The 23,051-nt window shown below is 34.3% G+C and overlaps 1 protein-coding gene across 6 annotated transcripts in view; it reads left to right on the top strand.

Moving 5' to 3' along the window:
* Positions 1 to 23,051, top strand: part of diaph2 (diaphanous-related formin 2) — a 763,661-nt gene that overhangs the window by 416,705 nt on the left and 323,905 nt on the right. For all 6 annotated transcript variants that reach the window (XM_056472168.1, XM_056472167.1, XM_056472172.1 and 3 more), the window contains one exon: positions 14,373 to 14,474. In XM_056472168.1, coding sequence (XP_056328143.1) covers positions 14,373 to 14,474 — 102 coding nt within the window. The remainder of the gene's footprint in view (positions 1 to 14,372; positions 14,475 to 23,051) is intronic.

A 23,051-nucleotide genomic window follows, 5' to 3' on the forward strand; every position in this document is an offset into this window, starting at 1 on the left:
ATTAAAGAGATTGAAAATTCCAATCCAAAATTGTACGACTTTATTTTCTTTTCAGAAAAAGTAAGGCCATTGGGGTCAAATTGTGCGTTGGATCTAAATGACTTTCACTATATATATATATATATATATATATATATATATATATATATATATATATATATATATATATATATATATAGATAGATATATAAATATATATATATATATATATAGATATAGATAGATATAGATAGAATAGATAGATATATAGATAGAATCTATATTCAAATAAAGTCCATACTTTGATGTATTTATTTATTTATTTGAGTATCTATTTATTTATTTTCTTGTTCCAAAATTATAGGTCTTTCTTTTCTTTTAAAAAGTGAAGCCAGTGGAGTCAAATTGTGCGTTGGATCTAAATGACTTTCACTCTACTAAAAACAAATTAAATAAAAACAATTAATAAAAAATAACAAAAACATTCTACAAAACAAGTAATTTTTAATGAAGAAGAAAAAACCTATTTTAAAATGTTATTTATTTATTTATTTATTTATTTATTTATTTATTTATTTATTTATTTATTTATTTATTTATTTATTTATTTATTTATTTATTTATTTATTCATTTCTGTGCTGCTGTCTACCAGAAATATTTTTATTACCCGAAATATTTTATTGTATAAAAGACATAAAGGTTCAAATAAAGTCCATACTTTGATGCATTTATTTATATATATATATATATATATATATATATATATATATATATATATATATATATATATATATATATATATATATATATATATTGTTTTTTTTTTTGTTTTGTTTTTTATTATTTATTTAATTATTTATAATTACGGACAAAAAATATAACAGAATTACATCACCATACAGTGTATCCGGAAAGTATTCCTAACGCTTCACTTTTTCCAAATGCTTTTATGTTACAGCCTTATTTCAAAAATGGGTTAAGTTCATTTATTTTTGTTACTTTGTTGATGCACCTTTGGTAGTAATTACAGCCTCAAATCTTTTTTGAATATGATGCCACAGACTTGGCACACCTGTCTTTGGGAATTTTTGCCCATTTCTCTTTGCAGTATCACTCGAGCTCAATCAGGTTGGATGGGAAGCGACGACGTACAGCCATTTTCAGATCTCTCCAGAGATGTTCAGTAGGAGTTTGGTCTGGGCTCTGGCTGGACCACTCAAGGACATTTACCAAGTTGTTGTGAAGCCATTTACCAAGTTGTTGTGCCATCCAGGAAGCAGGATCTCATTTGCATTCAAAGAGACAAACACAAAAACTCATCCACTAACAATTGCATACATTTCTCATATTTATACGCTCATTTAAACTTCTCGTGAAAACTTGCACGTGCATGAGGTGACAGTGCTGACCGATGAGCCACCGTGTAGGCCATTTTTATATATTTAAAATTATAAATAAACCTCCATTTATTTATTTATGTATATATTTATTTATTTATTTGGTCCTCTAATTATACTGTATTATCATTTTTAATGTCTAGTTACTTTTCACCCACCCTAATAAATAACATATCTAATTAAATATATGGGCTTTACATGCTTATAAGGCCCCAGGCATACATGTACAAGTGGTAAAAGTTGTCCTTGAATTTAATTATGCATTTAGAATAAATGTTACTACAAAATGTCCTTATGCACGTTTGATGCTAACATTTGTGCATACCCTCAGTTGAATTGAATGAGACTCAATTTTTTTTTTGCCTCTGTCCAAAATCTGATTAAAGCATAATATCTAATAATCAATGCACAATATATTTGATCTGAATTGTGTAACATTTTGAGAGACATACCATAACTCTTAAGTTATATTATATCTTCTAAAAAGTCTAAAATGACGCCATTAACAGCATCAAACAAAATGAAAAGCACTATTGAATCAGCCTCTGCTTATTATTTAATCATATCTCCTTGCAGTCTTTTTGTGTTCCACCCGTAGCATCATAACAGCAGCTAATAAAGTATTTACCACAATACATAATGCGTAGCCATGACAAATATCCACGCTCTCCGTCCTGCGTGATACAGCACCACGGCGTTAGAGATGACAGTATCGCATTCTTGGGTCCTTAGAAATCTGGCATCGCATTAATAGCTTATTAGGGTGATGTAAGGCGGCGTCCTTGACTGAAATCTTGGTAGCTTTTTTTTCTGAGAAGCCTGTTGTCCATCCTGATGTCTGCCCTGTCAGCTATGGCCTTCTCTGCATGCTTGCGGGTTTCGTGTTTGCCCTTGCTTGTTATTATTGTTTATCTTGTTTGTCAATCACCCGTATCGTCTGCCATTTCGACATCACCTTCATCCATATTCATGAGCCCTCATTACCTGGCTCGTTGGATGGTTGCGGGGCATGGCGACGGTGCCAGCCTTTGTTCTTGAGACTAACAACAGGTGACTGGAGCAGGCTGGTGTATTGTTAGCTGTCGTTTGCATAGCGAAGAAGGTACGTTCAGGACAGGACGAGAAGTACAGAGGTGTGCCAGGCTTCCAGATTAACGTCTAAGCAGAAAACAGCATTCACCCCCCCTTGAGTTTAATTGATGCTCAGATTGTTTTGGGCTGCATTGTAGGGTTGTCTGTGTGTAGTGGTAATTCAGACACAGTGTTGTTTATGTGGTGTACTGTCATGTTGATTTGTTTGGCATTATTTAAGATGTAATATGAACTGATCAAATGCATGGTGGTAAAATAAAATATGTAGGAACTAGTTAAAAATTAAACATTTAAAAAATAAAAAAGTGTACATTTTGTTACATAGGATAAAATATAATAAAAATACATTAAAAATATTAAAATATATATTTAAAATATATATATATACTATTTAAGATTTGTAAAATTGAGTTATACAAGAATGAAATAAAATAAATAAATAAATAAATAAATAAATAAATAAATAATATATATAAATAGAATAATAATAATAATAATAATAATAATAATAATAATAACAATAAAAATAATAATAGTTATTATTATTTTTGTTATTATTGTTTAGTTTAATTTTAAGTTACATTAAATCGTAAAATTATTGTCTAGAAATAATTACTAGAAATGCTAAAAATGCACAATAACACGTGTAGTTTTGTGAAAATAATAGAAAAAAATTAAGAATTCATATTACTAAAAAAGACAACTAGAAAATATAAACCACAAAACAACAAAGATGACAACAATAATACCAGTAATAATTTTTGTTGTTTCATTTATTCATTCATTTCATTTTTTGAAAGCCCACAAGAATCCAAGAATCGAACAAGTCTTGCCATTGATCTCAGTGATAAGAGCAACAAATAATAACTTTACTTCTAGTTAATCATTTGGAAAACTGTTGAATTACATCCCACTCATCACAAATACTTCAGAAGACCTATTGCAATCCACATGGTCCCAAGATTCTCATAAAAATCAGTCAAGTTTGGTGAAGGAAAAATCATGGTTTAGAGTTACATTCAGTATGGGGCATGCGAGAAGTCTGAGGAGTGGATGGCACCATCAACAGCCCGAGGTATCAAGACATTTGTGCTGCCCATTACATTACAAACCACAGGAGAGGGCAAATTTGTCAGCAGGATAGCACTCCTTCTCATACTTCAGCCTCCACATCAAAGTTCCTGAAAGCAAAGAAAGTCAAGGTGCTCCAGGATTGATCAGCCCAGTAACCAGACATGAACATTATTGTAAGATGGAGGAGGAGTCACTGAATATGAATCCAAAGAGTCTTGATGAACTCTGGGAGTCCTGCAAAAACACTTTCTTTGTTAATTTAGATGACTTTATTAATAAGTGATTAGAGTCATTGCAGAGATGTATGGATGCAGTCGTCCAAGTTCATGGGAGTCATATACAATATTAATTATTTTTCCACTACACCATGACTTTATATTGTATACTGGACATAATTTCTGTTAAGTGACAAGACAAGGGCAAAGTCAGACCTAATTATCGTAATTAAATAATTAAAAATCAATGCTTGATAAGTTTTTATTTTGGTAAAATACGCGTAATCTAGAGGCTTTTGCCTTTCATATAAGCCACTCCAAAACCAAATGATCAACTAGAAGTCAAGTTATTATTTGTTGTTCCTAAAACTTGGATAGGTAACAAGACTTTTTTCAGGTAGTGTATATTTTTAATTGTTTGTTTGTAATTGTTGTTTCTTTTTTTCCCATGGACAAATGATTTACTTTAATAATACTATAAATATTAATCAAATAACATTAACTTACACAGTTCACATTGCATCCTATAGTTTTTTTTTTTTTTTTGAGCCTTTACAATAAAAAACAGACTGCTCAGGTGTCAGTGTTCTCCATATCCTGGAAATGATGAATAAATAAATAAATAAATAAATAAATAAATGATGCTTCTAAAAAGACTAAATTAATGTCATAGCAGGTCTGTCAGCTTTGCCAGCTCAGTCCCTCACTAACCCAAATATAATCACTTTCTTTCTTTTCTTTTTTTATTTCTCATTTAGTTTAATGCGATTTCAGTTTCTGTCACCCCAGGTTTGTCGCCTGTCAGTCTCCAACTGTGGCTAGTGTCTGTGACAGTCTGAGGTGTTAGTTTGATTTAACAGAGTAAAGATCCCTTTCGGATCTGTCAAGAGTGTGACTCTCTAGATTACCCTAATGCCGTCTGCGCAAACCCTCTAATATGCCACATGTTGTGCCCATTGAGGAAAACTATTCTCCTGTGGATGTGTTTTGTACCGTCTGTCTCCAAGATCGCCTTCACACTTCCCCTATAGTAATGATTTGTTGTTATTCCCTTAAATGCCTGCTTTATTAAAACTGTTCCCTTTACCATATCCAATATATATCTTAAAATAGTCAGCTGTGTTTTGGTGCAAGTTCCTGGGAAGTGTGTGATTACACTGGCAGTTGCAGCCCTGTGTTATTAAATCGTGAGCCACAGCTGTGAAAAAAAAAAAAAAAAGCTAAAAAAATATGACCTAATTTTAGACAGATGCTGTATTGCACCCTAATTGGATAGAAGCTGTTTGCATTGACGGTGTCATGGTAATTGCAATACTATGTATGTAAATATATATATATATATATATGTATATATATATATATATATTTTTTTTGTGGGGGTCCCCATGTGTATTAGGTTTCTAAGAGATAAGGTGACTAACTCATCAAACACATGCAACTCTGAATCATGTGCTCTACATTGTGCGTAAAAAAACTGACTTGCTCTTATCTTGAGCTGTTTATTGCTCTTTCTCAAAGAGGCAACGCATTGAGTCATTTGTGTTGCATGATATCTACGCTTTCTTCAAGGAGATTATTGTAGCATTCTTGTTAAAAGAAGGCTGTTATGTGCACAGGAGTAAAATACAGCGTCGTATGCTAATATTGATACTCTTGGTAAATAAAAGCAAAGAAAGCTATGGGGAAAATATCTAAACTGTTAAAGTTTTTGATATTTTACTTATATTTTGAAGAGTTTTTATGGATGTGGGTGGAGGCTTTTTTCTTGAAAACCTTTCCAAAATTTGGTGGTGATGTAATGGATCTGACCTCATGAGCCAACTAAACTTTAAAAATGCATTTATTTATTTTTTAGCAACCCAACCTTGAGTTAATAGTGGACAGGACAGATTATAGGTTAGTTTTACCCAGCTTGTTGGATTTTATACATTAAACCATTTAATGGGTTGTTTTTAGTCAATCAAGCATGGTTCAAACAATCTCATGCTTTAGCTTATTAATTTAATTTAGTATATAATTTTTTCATCTGTTTAGTATATTATATATGTCTGAAGTGAAGTATATTAAAATGTCAATTAAAATAATCATACATTCGTCAGGCTTGATAGGAAATTAGCACCAAGTTTTAAGACAAATGGTTAAGTCAACAGGTTTGTTCCAAACGAAATGATGTTATAATGAAATCAGAGTCCATTGTTCTTTTGACAGGTCAGATTCTCATATACTCAAACCATGAAGTTAATAAAAGAGAAATGAAGACTAGGGTGGTAAATTAATTGTAGTTGCAATTGTGCGGTAAGTATAAAATGAACAAATCTCTTGCTGAGATGACTCTGTGTTCATGAGTCATATGATTTGTTTGTTCAGTATGATTTGCTGTGCATGGTGTTTAGCTAATCAAGTTGATCACACTCAAATACACCAAATATACTGCAATATAAAATATTTTATGAAATCTTTTTTTATATATATTTCATGAAAATGACTAACAACAACAGACAAATAACGGAGACTTATAGCTTATTTTCCTACTTACACTTTATATATTTAAACAATGTCAATTATTACTCATTTTTACACTGTTTCTCTTGCTTGAAGGAGCATATGTTAGGATTTAAATGGTGAGAACAAAATAAGAAAACAACTACTCAGGATTTTTGGAAAATGAAAAATACAACAAAAACACCATTTAATGACCCAGCAGTCTGATCCTAGTATTTTTTATAGTGCAGTTCCTGAGTTGTGATTCTAGAGAATTTTTTTGGCCATTCGAACCATCATCCAAACAGTTAGATGCACATCCTCTTCCAGTTTGACTGGATTTTTTTCAGTTACTTTCCTGATGGTGGAAATTTGGTGGTGGGCACATTTCAGTGTTTAGCTGTTTTTTTTAATATAGCCAAATTCTATTTTGTGAAGCACAACAATCTTTTGAATACATAGGCTCAGTGTCATTCACACAACTACTAAACACCATCATGGTAGCATACAATTGACATAAAAAATTTTTGATTTTTTTTTTTTTTTTTTTTTATTTCCCAAATTATGTTTGACAGCAAGATTTTTTTTTACAGTATTTCTTTTAATATTTTTTTTTCTGGAAAACTTTTTATTTTGTATATATTTGTATATATGTTTATATTTGTATAAATGTTTATATTCTAGAATAAAACCAGTTTACATAAAAAAAAAAAAAAAAAAACATTTTAAGGTCAATATTATTAGCCCCCTTAAGCAATATATATATATTTTCGATTGTCTACAAAACAAACTATTGTTATACAATGACTTTCCTAATTATCATAACTTGTCTAATTAACCAATTTATCTAGTTACCTCTTAAGTTCTGGGTACCCAGTACTGGGTTTGTGATGTAATTTACTTCCGAATTCTTTAAATTCTTAAAAATTTTAAAGGTCTGTACTGGCCCAATTCTATCATCAGTTGGAATAGAATAACTTTTGCATAGATTATGATAAAGACATTTAATTTTTTTCTGATTACTGACATGTGCAGGAACCACCAAAAAAAATTACAGCAACCTAGACCACACAGAACATATAAGGTACACTTTCAATTTTTACAATATCAGAGTTTACAAGCCTCTGTTTTGGAGGGGTTTATTATAACACAGACAACATACATGTATACAATTGTTTTAATCGTTCAATAGTGTTTTATGAAAATTCTAATGGTTTTTAGAATGATACAATTTTTTTTTTGCATCTACACCTCTGCATGTGGATTTGGGAGGCTTTTTAATATGGGTAAGCAAAATCCAGGTGGAAACCCCAAAATAGCACTTTAAGCTGAATACTAGTAACTAGTATTTGAAAAAAAATATCTAGTAAAATTATTATGTACTGCCACCATGGCAAAGATAAAATAAATATGTTATTAGAAATTAGTTATTAATACTATAATGTTTAGGTATGTGTAAAAAAAAAAATAAATATATATATATATATATATATATATATATATATATATATATATATATATATATATATATATATATATATATATATATATATATATATATATATATATATATATATATAATAAGAAAACTATATATATATATATATATATATATAAACAGAAAACTCTACTGCACATAACTGAGGGAAAAAAGTAAAAAAAAAAAAAATCACAGTTATGTCAAAAAAAAACAGTCACACTTTATTTTGCTGGTCTGTTTGTTGAATTAAGTTACATTGCATCTACATGCTAACTAATTCCCATTAGATTATAAGTAGACTGTTAGGTCAGGGTTGGGGTTAGTGTAAGTTGACATGTACTTGCGAAGTTTCTTATAATCAGTTAAATGTCTGTTGAAGGATATCAGAATCAACAGATTTTAAGCAGACAGTCTACTAATACTCAATTGGACCCTCAAAATAAAGTGTTACCAAAAAAAACACGTAAAAAGTTAAGTGTTATGCAGGGAATTCTGGAAAAGTCCAAAAGTCCACACTGTATGTATTAATGAAATTTACTGTTAACCAGCTTACAGGTTTTACTGTTGAAATCACAGATTTTTTTTACAGTGAGAGCGACGTACCCAATATGTTTGAGCAAACGATTAAAAGGTTAAACTTCAAGTCATTTATCACAGTTTTCTGATATTTGCCAAAAATGCCAGTAGGAGAGGAGGGCACTGTAGGTACTAAAACGAACAAATGCGCCCATCATGTATGAATATTTTGAGCCCGTCTGGATGTGTTTCACAGTTCTCCGGTATTGATTTAAACTGAGGTCCCTGAAACGATTTACCGAAAGCTGTGCCGAGACCTGCTGAGACGGCACGGCAGGATGGCGACTGTATAATGTTTCACATGTGCGCCCGGCCAGCAGAAAGACTGAACTGCATGCAGCGATGCGTCCCAAAAAATGAAGAACAGATCAATTAGAAGGGGGGAAAAAAAAATCCAAAACAAAACAGAGGCCAATGGAACGGACAATCGCATCTGTCAGCTTTACCACTGCAGACCTGCCTGGTTGAGCTCTGAGTTGGGCATCACACACAGGCAAGGTTACAGCCCCCTGTTCGCCCCTCCTTTGGTGAATTCTTTCAGTTTAATAAAGAGTTTATTGCTGGGAGAACATTTTTATTGATTGCGCTGTCCCTGGGAGGGTAATTTGAGATTTGTTGATCTTCCCTCGTTTCTGACTTTACCGTTGGGCATATGCTCTGCTGAGCCGGGGAGAGACGTCCGTGGGAGTAATTTATTTCCATCTATCCAAGCATAGTGTGCTTGTTGTAATGGCTGCTCTCTTTCTCTCAGCCAGTGATGTGCAGACTGTCTCGCCTGTCGGGTTAACAAACCCTGCGCTGATGGATATTCAAATGAGTGCAGTAATTAAACATATAGACTGTGTTTTGGATTATTATTATTAATTATATTATATTATTACTTAGAGAACACTGTGCGCTTTATGCATGTGTGCATGTATGTACAGTGCTCAGCATAAATGAGTACCCCCCATTTTGAAAATGAATATTTTTATCCATTTCTCAGTGAATATAGGTAATGCATTTTAATGCATTTGAATGAAACACAGGGTGTCCACTGGGTCTTAAAATGTCTTAAATTTCAAAACCTAAATTTTAGGCCTTAATAAGCCTTAAATTTAATGTGTTAAATATAATATAAACATAATGTGTTGTCTTAAATAATTTTAAACAGGTCTTAATTCTGGTTTGTTCAAGTAAAGCTACTCAATTTGGGCTGGCATCCATCCAATGACCAACAGTAATTTCAATAAAACATTATTTTTTTCTTCAAAAATAATCAAAAACGATGGTAAAACAAGGCAATGATCAAACACGGAAAAGACTAAACAAAGAAATGCATCGTGGTGTTACAGAAAAACAAGACTCAGCCATGTGTGCGAAAATGAGAGGTCTCTTAATAGTCCAGGTAATCATTGATCATGAGTTTCAGTTGTATGTGTGAGTGAGTGTCCATTGTGTTGATTGGCGCAAGGTATTGTAGTTCATGTGGTGGAAGATGTGTAGTTCTCCAGCGATATGCATAGGCTAAATCGCTGGTGATCATGGCATTTACCACCAGACTCTATCCTCTTTGTGTGCATATGTTCGTGTATATATGTACAATATGTGTTTGTATGTATGTTACAATATTTGAAGTGCTTATTTTATCCTCATTTGTACGTTGCTTTGCTTAAACATGTCTGCTAAATGAATTATTATACATTTTTTTATATTATTCATTTATTTTTAAAGTTTCATTTTAGTAACAACCCTGCTCCATACGTACATCAAGCAATGTTGCTGTTTATTTAGTTTTTCATTATTGTCCATAATATCACAGCAAATACAAACTCATAATTGCTGGCAAGAGTTTGGATATTAGTGTATCACTACTTATTTTACAAAAAACTGGATAAAAATAAGAAAACTATCTGCTTTTTGACAGAAACATTAGTCAAAAAGGGCTTTATTCGTTGCACTGGATATATGAAAGGCATTGTGAGATACAGTCTTCCATGCAGTGCACTTTGTTGAATATTGCAGATGTTGGCAAATGTCTTGAGGGGATTCAAAGCATACTAGACACTACATATATTCTAACTATACTGTATACTGCAGCAGAAGCGAGAGTAGTTTGCTCTTATGCTAATCTCAACATAGCCGGAGTGTCTGTTTTGACAGAAGACTTACAGTTGTGATTTTAGTTATTTTTGGCATAGGTTGAGTGTGTGATTGGAACACGTCGACATCAGAGATGAAAATATACTGCTGGAAGCCTCAAAGATATTGTCATTCAGTCAAAATGTTTACCGATTCTGAGCCGTCTCTGTCTCACTTTTCTTCTGGATCCTCTTCCAGCACTGGATTAATTCCTGTATCATTTAAGAACTTGGCAGTCATTACACTTGCAGACTCTCCATGTTTTAACAGTTACATGGAAACGTACCAAAGCACAAGTAATTGCACCTTAATATGGTGCTGCGCTTAACATTGAAGATCAGGCTCTAGCATTAACTGATATCTATTTTGTACTTAAAGCCAATGCAATTGCAGTTTAAAATAATTGTAAATCCAAAATGGGAAAATAATAAATTAGTGTTTACTTTTACTGTTTTAATGTATATGATTTCATTTATGCTGTTATATGTTTAATATTTAACATATAAAGCACTCGTTTGCCCTATTTTTACATTTAAATTTTATTTTAAGCTTTTTTTTTTTAATCTCAAAAAGTTTGTTTCATACAAGATTGAATTCAGATCAGAAGTAGTAGTTAATGTAGTAGTAGTAGTAACAATAATTATGTCGCTATTGGTTATGCATGTAGTTGTAGTAATAATTGCTCTTTGTTTATGCAAAATTCTGCATAATTTCCTTAATTATTTTGATTTCACATTTTCTATTTCTACATTTATTGAACCCAAACTAGTAATTTGAAAAGACAATCAATCAATCAATCAATCAATCAATCAATCAATCAATCAATCAATCAATCAATCAATCAATCAATCAATCAATTAATCAATCAATCAATCAATCTATCTATCAATCAATCTATCAATCAATCAACCAATTAATCAACCAATTAATAAATCAACTATTTAACTAACCAATCAATCAATCAACTAGTCAATCAACCAGTCCACTAACCAATCAATCAATCAATCAACCGACGAATCAGTCAACCAACCAACCAACCAGTCAGCCAATCAATTAAGCAATCAATCAATCAATCAACTAACCAACCAACCAGTCAACCAAACTACCAGTCAACTAACCAACCCACCAGTCAACCAACCAACAAACCAACCAGTCATCTAATCAATCAATCAATCAATCAACCAATCAATTAACTAAACAGCCAACCAACCATCCAACCCGTCAACCAACCAACCAACCAATCAATCAATCAATCAATCAATCAATCAATCAATCAATCGATTCAGGAGTCTTAATTTATCAATGTGCCTTTTTTAAGTAGTTTTTACTTTTTTAGGTCTGAATAAATCACAGTGTTTTTAGAAGACTGCATATTATTATTTTTCAACAGAGTGGGGACCCTGCTTCTTCAAAGATAATACAATTTTTTTACAGGGTGAATTAAAAATATTTTTTCATTCATATATTTTACTCTATTTATTTATTTTATTTTATTTTATTTTTTTTTTTTGCTTTAGTATTGCAAGCATCGGAAGTTTGGTAAGCCCCCCTAGTGGGCCACCAGCCCCCTGATTGAGTACCACTGCCTCACACTAAGATGCATTATGGAAGTAAATGAGGTCGTAAAGACTGAAACAACATTAAGACAAGCAACATCTTGAAATATAAAGCATGGCAGCCTGCATATCTGGTCCTGCAGAGAGAGTCCAAATGGCTGGATTATTAGCATAGCATGCGCTGTCTGCTAGGGCCCGTGCTTTACTAACCCCCCTCCCAGATGCAGATTGAGTCTGGAGGCCTGGAGAGAGCAGACTGATTCATTCAGGGTTCAGCCGCCTCTTGCCATCCCTCCCATATGGCTCTGCTTGCATGTCATTTACTCAATATGCGGGACTCCGATAATTATGTAAACCATAGACGAGCGCATTAACAATTAACCACATTCTCCATCCACTCCCTTCAGCCCCATTTGTTACATCTTTCCACAGTCTTCGCTCCATTTGGATTGTCCTATAGATGCCTTTGAAAAAAAAAGGCAATGGCAAACCCTAATCGCTTGTCTCGTCTCTGCGAGTGGCGATGGAGAAATACAACTCCAATAATGAGATTTGGCGGCACATTAGCAATGATGATTGCTGTGGCTGAATGGTGTGCCGCTGTGTTGTTGCGCTTCATTCAAAATCAATGATACATTGTTTAGAGGAGCTTTGTTCCTCAGCCGAACCGCCGTGCTAATGTTCCTCAGATTCTTTCAGACGAGAGAATGGCCGCTTTACCGTAATCCCTCCCACTAACGTGGCGGATCTTTGCTACTCGATAGCAGGCTTTTTCTAAAACATCTCAAAGCACATTTATTTAATTTAGCATCTGAGATGATGGAGTGAACCGACGGTTTTATCTCATTGTCCAGACAATCGCAGGCCTCTGACACGTTTTTATTTTAGTCCCTCTTCGCTTTGAACCAGGGAAAGTGGATGTGTTAGGCATCCATTAAAGAAATGTTTTGCTTATGCATATATTCATCTATTCCAGAAAGAACAAAGCTAATGATCGTCTCATCAAAAGCAAGCGCACATCTTGTAGAGAGAGAACAAAAACATTCTCTACGTTGTTTACTATTGAGAATAGTAGTAGCAAACTCGCTAGAGCTTAAAGGCCTAGTTTATAGTAATATCACATTTTCCTTTCTTTTCTGAACATCCCTTTGTACATGAGAGATTTCTATCCATTATTTATTTGAGTAAAGCTCATCAGAATCTCACTGTGCCAGAAATACCCCCAATTTGTTCAAGATCCAGGTGTCAGTCCATTGGCTTTGTGTTGCGTCAGACTTATTATTGTCAGCAGGACATTTGAAGTTATTTCAGAGAGAGACCACATAAAAGCATTTGACTAGGTTTAGGACAAGCGTCCAGCTGAGAGGACAAGAGAGGCAGTTATTGTTAATTTTTCAGCTGTGTATTTACAGTATTTTGAAGTTGCGGCACTCATGCCGGTCCTCTCATCAACTGGAGCTTGTAACCCAGCAGGAGTGGCTACGTTTAACCATGTGACTACAACCGCTCATGCCAACCAAATTAGAGGACATAATGAGAGACGGAGGTCTACCAATGTAAAGGGCATCTCTTCTTTGGAAAAAAAAAAAGAAAGTCTCCATGCTCCTTTTCATTCACTCAGCTGACCTTTATGAGCACAATTAGCATTTAGAGGAAATGAGGGTTCTCTCACTCGCCCACATAACCTACAGCATGCTTTTACTCTTAGGGGTAATTGCAAAATCGGACAAGCAATATGAAAGTATTTTTTGGGGGGCTGGGTGGCGAAAAAGCAAGGCGATAGAGTTCCTGACATTAGTGGCACATTTTGGCTCAAACACTTGAATTGTCTGAAAGGAAAAGAAAGCCATAAACATCAGGGACATTTCAGTGACATATTAAATGATGCGGGGGTGCTATTTATTCCCTCATTTCTCAGAGTCACCTTGAACGTCATTTGTTCAGCACTGTAAAACTTTGAACCTCAGCCGAGCTCCAAGAGTAATGCGGTGGATTTTCCTTGGAGAGCGCTGACTCTATCCACCAGCATGTTAGGAAGCTGACGAAAACAAAGATGGAGTCAAGACCGGCATGAATATTTCTGCTTGAATTGGGCTGGCGTAGATTTTTTAAAGCCCAATCAGGCCGTGCTTGCTTAAAGAAAGCGTGTTCGCTCTGTCTGCAGTCTGAAATTGGCAGTGTGCGGTAATGGGGGAAAGATGTGAACATTAGGGAGTCTCTATGTGAATCGCTAGTGTATTTCAGACCTCCAGCATAAGGCACAATGGCGTATAAAACTATGGCCTCATTTAAACCATGCTCTGCTGTCACTCACAGCTCTGCGATGGTTTGGCAAATGAGCAGGCAGCAGGTGTTTTCTCCTGTGGCTCTGATGGGTGTGTTTGTGCATTTTCTTTACAGAACCTGATCAAAAACCTTCCTGAGCAGAAAGAGCTGAGCAATCTGGCCGAGCTGAAGAACGAATATGAGGAGCTTTGTGAATCTGAGCAGTTTGGAATTGTGGTGAGTACTGATGTGGCATTTACACAACATTTCCAACTAAAATGGAAACATTTATGTGCATTTTGGTTATTCGTTTACACGTCTGTTTTGTGGACCTGAAAATTCCTAATTTTCAAGTTAAAAATGATTCATATTAAAGGAATAGTTCACCCAAAACTGAAAATCTAACCATGGTTCTCATTATTTACTTGTCCCAAACCTGTCTGACTTTCTTTGTTCTGTTAAACATAAAATTAGATATTTTGAAGAACTCTAAAAATCTGTAATCATCGTCTTTCTTGAGTCCTTGAGTATTTGTTTGTTCTTCGGAATCTATTTAGGAGGGTAATTAAAGAGTGATTTTTAAACTTTGGGGTGAACTATCCCTTTGAATATATCATGCATATGAAAATGATGTTATTCTATTATAAACCTAAAATGTTATAAACCTAAAAGCTAAAAATCGCATTGTACTCCAGGCTATGTTTAAAATAAGTATTGATTTCATTCATTGTTCACTGAACTCTGAATAATTTTTAATCATACACAGTTCAAAATCAGTTAAAAAATGGAGTTGCTCCATTATTCTTGATGGTTATGAGACTTGTTCATATGACACTGTTGTTGAAGATAAAAAATCACAACAGAGCTTTGATGCAATAAATATAATTGCAGTTGTAAGGAGGAATCGATTCTAACTGAGATCTTTTTTTTTTCGGGGGAAGAGTTGAAGGTGGTGGGTGTTGTGTTGGAATCGTAATAAAGTTAATGTTTTTCTTGACTCTTTTATTCCCAAAAAAAGCAGAAATACTGTTTCAGAATTATATTCATGTGGCACAAAAACTGTTCTGGATCATTAGAGGAACAGCATGAAATTGATGGAACAAAATTATACTAAGTACAATTACAAAAGAATCAAATAAAAAAGCAGCACAAAATAGTGATATTTTATTTTCATATTCAGTCAATCACTAAAAATAGCTCATAATGATTTGCAGAAATGGAAACACTTCCAAATGTTGGCTCAGCCAATTAGCAAGTCTCTTTATTAACTGCTGTTTTCAGGCTACTGAAGTCTGCAAATTTAGTGCACTTGAGGTACCCACACTATTATCTACTGCAACCGTTCCACAAGCAGATCTTTTACTTTCAGAAGCCGATCAATAGATGAATTTGAATGACACCATTAGTTTCAAGTGTTTAGCAGCTAAAAATGCACTTTAGTTTTTGAATGTTTTGCTATTTATAAGTGTTTATATCCATTTCAGGTGCCAAACCTGGTGGCCAGATTGAAATAATTTCCACATATCTATTGAAGAGATAAAAACATCAGAAGCCAAACAAAACAGGAGCAAACTCGATCACTACCATTATAATCTACAGCCAAACACTGGGCCTTGCACCAATGCCAATAAATTGGTGAAAAAGGGCATCTCACACAAAAAAAGCATTTCATTTGCCTATCGATTTGTAACCTCATTTCATTAGTCTTTTCTTCCCGTCTTCCTCTTTCATTTTCTCTCCATTGGCTCCTGGTTTCAGGTTGCTGAAGTGAAGTCTGAAAATTTAGTGCACTTGGTGTACCTCACTATTATCTACTGCAACCGTTCCACAAGCTGATCTTTTACTTCCAGAAGCTGATCAAAAGATGAATTTGAATGGCACCATTAGTTTCAAGTGTTTAGCAGCTAAAAATGCCCTTTAGCTTTTGAATGTTTTGCTATTTATTAGTGCTTATATCCATTCCGGTTGCCAAACCCAGTGGCCAGTTCGAAATAATTCCCACATATCTATTGAAAAAATAAACACATCAGAAGCCAAACAAAACAGTAGCAAACTCGATCACTACCATTATAATCAACAGCCAAACACTGGCGCTGGCACTGGCACCAATAATTTGGTGAAAAAGGGCATCTCGCACTAAAAAAGCATTTCATTTGCTTATCAATTTTTATCCTTCCCATATTATTTGTCTTTTCTTCCCGTCTTCCTCTTTTATGTTCTCTCCTTTGGCTCCTGGTTTCAGGTAACTGAAGTGAAGTCTGTATATTTAGTGCACTTGATGTACCACACTATTATCTACTGCAACGGTTCCTCAAGCTGATCAATTGATGAATCTGAATGACACCATTAGTTTCAAGTGTTTAGGATCTAAAAATGCACAATGTTTCGGTATCGATTAGTGTTTATATATCAATTCCAGGTGCCAAATGCGGTGACCAGATTGGAATAATTCCAACATTTTCATTGAAGAAATAAAAACATCAGAAGCCAAACAAAACATTAGTAATCTCAATCGCTACCAATATAATCAACAGCCAAACACTGGGCCTGGCACTGGCACCAATAATTTGGTGAAAAAGGGCATCTCACACTAAAAAAGCATTTCATTTGCTTATCAATTTGTATCCTTCTCATTTTATTAGTCTTTTATTTCCATCTTCTTCTTTCATTTTTTTCTCCATTGTCTCCTGGTTTCAGGTAATTGAAGTGAAGTCTGCAAATTTAGTGCACTTAACGTACCACACTATTATCTGCTGCAACCGTTCCACAAGCTGATCAATAGATGAATCTGAATGACATGATTGGTTTCAAGCGTTTAGCAGCTAAAAATACATACTCTTTCGCTACCTATCAATGTTTATATCCGTTCCAAGTGCCAGACTTGGTGGCCAGATTGAAATAATTCACACATATCCATTAAAGAAATAAAAACATCAATATAGCTAACTCGCTACCAATATAATCAATAGCCGAACTCTGGGTCTAACACCGGCACCAATAAATTGGTGAAAAAAAGGGCATCTCACACTCAAAATGCATTACAATTGCCTATTGTTTTGTCTATCCTTCTCATTTCATTAGTCTTTTCTTCTTATTTTCCTCTTTCATTCTCTCTCCGCTATCTCCTGGTCTAAGGTAACTAAACTGATGTGTGCAAATTTAGTGCACTTGATGTACCACACTATTATCTACTGCAACCGTTCCACAAGCTGATCTTTTACTTCCAGAAGCTGATCAATAGAGAATGAATCTGAATGACACCATTAGTTTCAAGTGTTTAGCAGCTAAAAATACCGGTAACACTTTATAATAACTACACACTATAAATCATGTATTAAGCATTAGCATCTAGTGAATTCATTATCTGTTAAGCATTAACTCTACATTAATAAATGTTAGTAAGCTGTTTATAACTGCAGCTACAAATGCTGTGTTCTTGACTTATAAGCACCTATATAATGTGCTTAATAATTGGATTTTCATACTTAGTTAATGATTTATTTTTGATTACTAAATGAAGTATTGCATTATTTACAAACCATTTTTATTTAACAGTAGTTGAGGGTTTTTAGGATCATTCAGAATGCGTTAGTAGATGATTAATAAACCATTGAAATCAACATTTATATATCTTAATATTCAGGCATATACTAATAGTTAACTAATATGTTAATAAATGTTTTATTAACTCAACTTCATGCAGTTTTGTGACCTAATCTAAAGTGAGGACTATTTATGCTTTATAAATCCCTTATAAATGACAATTAAAGGCTCAGTATCAAATGAACAATAATCTTTGCAATCTTTTCTAAAAAATAAAATTATTGTAAAGTTCAAACATTGCTGAATAACAGTAGTGTCAAAATACAACATAAAACTGGATAAAACAACAACAACAATATAATAATTTAACAATATAATAAGATGCAGTGTTTAAACTCTACAGTTATTTTATTTTAGATAAGTTTGCAAAGATTTATTTTTCATTTGAAATACAGTTTTATTTGTGTATCTTTAAATGAAAAGGAATAAATAATGTCAATTTTCCTGTTTAGAATTTAACTGAGCCTTAATTTGTCATTTATAAGGGATTTATTAAGCATAAATAGTCCTCACTTTAGATTAGGTCACAAAATTGCATGAAGTTGAGTTAATAAAGCATTTATTAACATATTAGTTAACTATTAGTATATGCCTGAATAATAAGATATGTAAATGTTGATTTCAATAGTTTATTAATCATTTACTAACTCATTCTGAATGATCCTAAAAACCCTCAACTACTTTAAATACAAATGGTTTGTAAATAATGCGTTACTTAATTTAGTAATGAAAAATAAATCATTAACTAAGTATGAAAATACAATTATTGAGCACATTATAAATATGTTTGTAAGTCAAGAACACAGCATTTGTAGCTGCAGTTATAAACTGCTTACTAACGTCTATTAATGTAGAGTTAATGCTTAACAGATAATGAATTCACTATTTGCTAATGCTTAATAAATGATTTATAGTGTGTAGTTATTATAAAGTGTTACCAAAATACCCAATCTTTCGCTATCTATCAATGTTTACATCCATTTCAGGTGGCAAACCCGGTGGCCAGATTGAAATAATTCACACATTTGCATTATAGATATAAAAACATCAGAATCCAAACACAACAGTAGCAAACTTGATTGCTACCATTATAATCAACCTCCCAACACTGGGCCTGGCACCGGTGCCAATAAATTGGTTAAAAAAAGGGCATCTCACACTAAAAAAGCATTTCAATTGCCTATCGATTTGTATCCTTCTCATTTCATTAGTCTTCCTATCTTCCTCTTTCGTTCTCTCTCTGTTGTCTCCTCGTCTAAGGTAACTGAAGTGAAATCTGGATATTTAGTGCACTTGAGGTACCACATTATTATCTACTGCAACCGTTCCACAAGCTGATCTTTTACTTCCAGAAGCTGATCAATAGATGAATCTGAATGACACCATTAGTTTCAAGTGTTTAGCAGCTAAAAATACACAATCTTTCGCTATCTATTAATGTTTACATCCATTCCAGGTGTCAAACTTGAAATAATTCCCACATTTCCATTGAAGAAATACAAACATAAGAATAGCAAACTCGATCGCTACCATTATAATCAACAGCCAAACACTGGGCCTGGCACCGGTGCCAATAATTTGGTGAAAAAGAGGGCATCTCACACTAAAAAAGCATTTCAATTGCCTATCGATTTTTTATCCTTCTCATTTTCTTAGTCTTTTCTTTCCCTCTTCCTCTTTCGTTCTCTCTCCTTTGAATCCGCTTCACTATTTCTCCTCTACTTTCGTCACACTCCAGCGCGTAACCCTTCACACATCTCTGTTCCACTTCCGCCTATTTCTCTCTTCCACTCTCTCTCTCTCTCTGATACCAAAATCATCCTGCTTTCCATTTCTGTTGTTGTTCACACCAATAGCTCTCTACTTCCGTGTGAAGGATTTTGAGCTGAAAAGCCGAATGGGGGGCAACAGGAAATTAGGCACAGAAAGAGAGAGAGAGACTCAGAGTGCGGGAGAAAGACAACTGCCTCTAGGCTCCATGCAGGATCAGCGCTATTCAATATATAAAGAGACTGAGTAATGTATAATTAAAAGGCCAAGAATATAAAGGGCATTTTTTATGACAAGTCAAATCTGGTAGCCTGCTTGTGACTGACAGAAGCTATGATTTTGATGAATAATAAAGAGTGAGGCAGAGCTTTATTTTACTACTGAGCATGATTAGGTGCCGGGTTCTTAAACTTGGAAGGGCTTTTAGACTTGCTTCCGATATTGACCAAATCCCATTAACGCTAGCCTTTGTCTTGACTTTATCTCAAATATTTAAGCTTCCCTCTAGATGAGTTACTTCTGCGTAGTGCACAAGGCTTCAGTTGGTGTGACTCGCACCTGGATTCAATGAGTAGTTTCAGAATAAAATGGCTTTTCTTTATACTATGTATGGAATCCTGAAGATATGCTAGCAGAATACTAGCAACATTATTAGGTGTTGACACTTTATTATGTTCAGTCCAGTGTATATTTACAGGTTTACCAATATTGCTATTATACACATATGTACTTACCACATACAGTGCACTATTAGTATTCTTTCTTTCTTTCTTTCTTTCTTTCTTTCTTTCTTTCTTTCTTTCTTTCTTTCTTTCTTTCTTTCTTTCTTTTTGCACAATGTTTCGGTATCGATCAGTGTTTATATATCAATTCCAGGTGCCAAATGCGGTGACCAGATTGGAATAATTCCAACATTTTCATTGAAGAAATAAAAACATCAGAGGCCAAACAAAACATTAGTAATCTCAATCGCTACCATTATAATGGTAGCGTGAGGTCGTACATGTATCTTATATATGTATTTGTTTCCTATACAGTATGAACTGTATTTTTAGCTTTTCGTACCTTTTTGTACCATTTTTGTATCATTTTTGTACCTTTCTTCATTGATGAAATACATGAATGGAAATATTTTATTAAACAGAAAAAAAAATCACGAATTGCAAAACTATTTAGGTGCTTCTTTAAATCAACTTGTAATGAATGTTATTTTACTTCTATTTTAATGAATCCTATGTAGTAAAGGACATGCAAACTCTAGTGCTGTCGCCTCACAGCAAGAAGGTCGCTGGTTCGAGCCTCGGCTGGGTCAGTTGGCATTTCTGTGTAGAGTTTGCATGTTCTCCCTGCATTCACGTGGGTTTCCTAAGGGTGCTCCGGTTTCCCCCATAGTCCAAAGACATGCGGTGCAGGTGAATTGGGTAGACTAAATTGTCCGTAGTGTATGAGTGTGATTGAGTGTGTATGACCCAGAGCTGGGTTGCGGCTAGAAAACATGTGCTGGATAAGTTGCCGGTTTATTGTGCTGTGGCGACTCCGGATTAATAAAGGGACTAAGCTGAAAAGAAAATGAATGAATGAATGGAAAATAGATGTTTATTTAACTTAAGAAAAATCACAACATGTAAAACAATTCAGATGCTTTTTTAAATCAACTTGTAATGAATGCTACTTTACATTTATTTGAATCAATTGTGCCATAAAGGACATGCAAACACTGCTAAATATTTATTTAAATCTGCTGACTGGCTTCTCCACTGTACAGATTCACATGTGAATCGACCTCCTTTCCACAAATTGAACTTTTTTTTTTTAAATGTATGTAATCATGTCATTTTGGGGGTTTTAATTTTTCAGCAGTTTCACTCTTATTCAGCAACAGCTTCCGTTTTTATTATGCGAGAAGAGATATGGAAACAACTTGAGGTCACATAGTAAATTATTTGTTATTAACTACATAATGCGAAAGAAACCTTTCGTAGAAAATGTACTTATTTTTCTCACCTGGCTTTTGAAAGGAGTTAGCAATTTTTCTTCAACTTTTTTATCTTTCGATCCAGTTGTGGTATTGCTCAGGTGATGCGTCAAACAAACACGGGTGCTGCTGCCAAATTTACACTAGTTTTTCCTCCATTTCTGGGGTCCAAATAGACTAAAAAGAAGCGCTTTTAACTTCTCCACCATCCTCCCGCTGGCCTGCAGATACCCACACTAGTGGGTGCTGCTCTCTCACTGGCTGTAGGTGATCGCAGATGTTATTTTCAACAAGAACACATTACAAATGGCATGTTTTTGAATCGCCGACAGCTCCAGATATTTAGCATACCAGATATCTCATGGGTGTCAGCGACTCGTCTGTGATTTTCTCAGATCGCGTCTTTGATAGTTCACTATGTGTGATTGTTACTCACATGAATGTGCACCGATTTACCTTTACCTCATTTGTCTGCGATTTCTCAAAACCTGTTGGCGAGTCAAAATCGGGGCTAAAATCATGCAGTTTGAACGTGGCATTACTTAATTATTTGCTTGCTTACTGTTTTCATTGCCTTTCGTTCTCTCTCTCTGTTATCTCCTCGTCTAAGGTAACTGAAGTGAAATCTGGATATTTAAAGCACTTGTTGTACCACACTACTGCAACCATTCCACAAGCTGAACTTTTACTTCCAGAAGCTGATCAATAGATGAATCTGAATGACACCATTGGTTCCAAGTGTTTAGCAGCTAAAAATACACAATATTTCGCTATCTATCAGTGTTTACATCCATTCCAGGTGTCAAACTTGAAATAATTCCTACATTTCCATTGAAGAAATAAAAACATCAGGATAGCAAACTCGATCGCTACCAATCTGAACGTGGCATTACTTGTTTGCTTGCTTACTGTTTTCATTGCCCTGTTCAGTAGCTCATAGGGGGCAACTGCCCAAAGTGTTGTGGTAATCATGACAACTGGTGCCTGTTTTGTGACTCTGAACAAGTGTGATGAAATTAAGCTAATAAATCAACATTTTTAAGGTTCAGTTACTGTATTCAGAGTGGATACAGCCTTCATTCTTCGTCATTTCTCCTAACATTTTTCAGACTAATACAAGGGTGAGCAAAAGCAAATAAATATATATAAATATAGGGCACATGCACCAGTAAATTGTGTCTAGCGACGCCCCTGGTAGCACATCCTTACAGATGCTTGTCAGATGTAGTCCTGACTAGCACAGGTCTAACCAGCTCGATGCATTTGCATTCCCTCACTGATACTATGGCGAGGCCGACAAACCTGCCTTTGACAGCAGATTCACACAGAAATCAATTCAGCACAGGGTGACATAAAAAAATCCTCTCGCTCTGTGTTGTGACTTTCACTACCTGTGTCTTTGGAGGGCGTAATGAAGCACGTTGTGACAGTCTCCTCCTGTGACTGAGCTCAAGGCGGGTAATATA

This window comes from Danio aesculapii, chromosome 14, assembly GCF_903798145.1.
Source record: "Danio aesculapii chromosome 14, fDanAes4.1, whole genome shotgun sequence".
Lineage (NCBI taxonomy): Eukaryota > Metazoa > Chordata > Actinopteri > Cypriniformes > Danionidae > Danio > Danio aesculapii.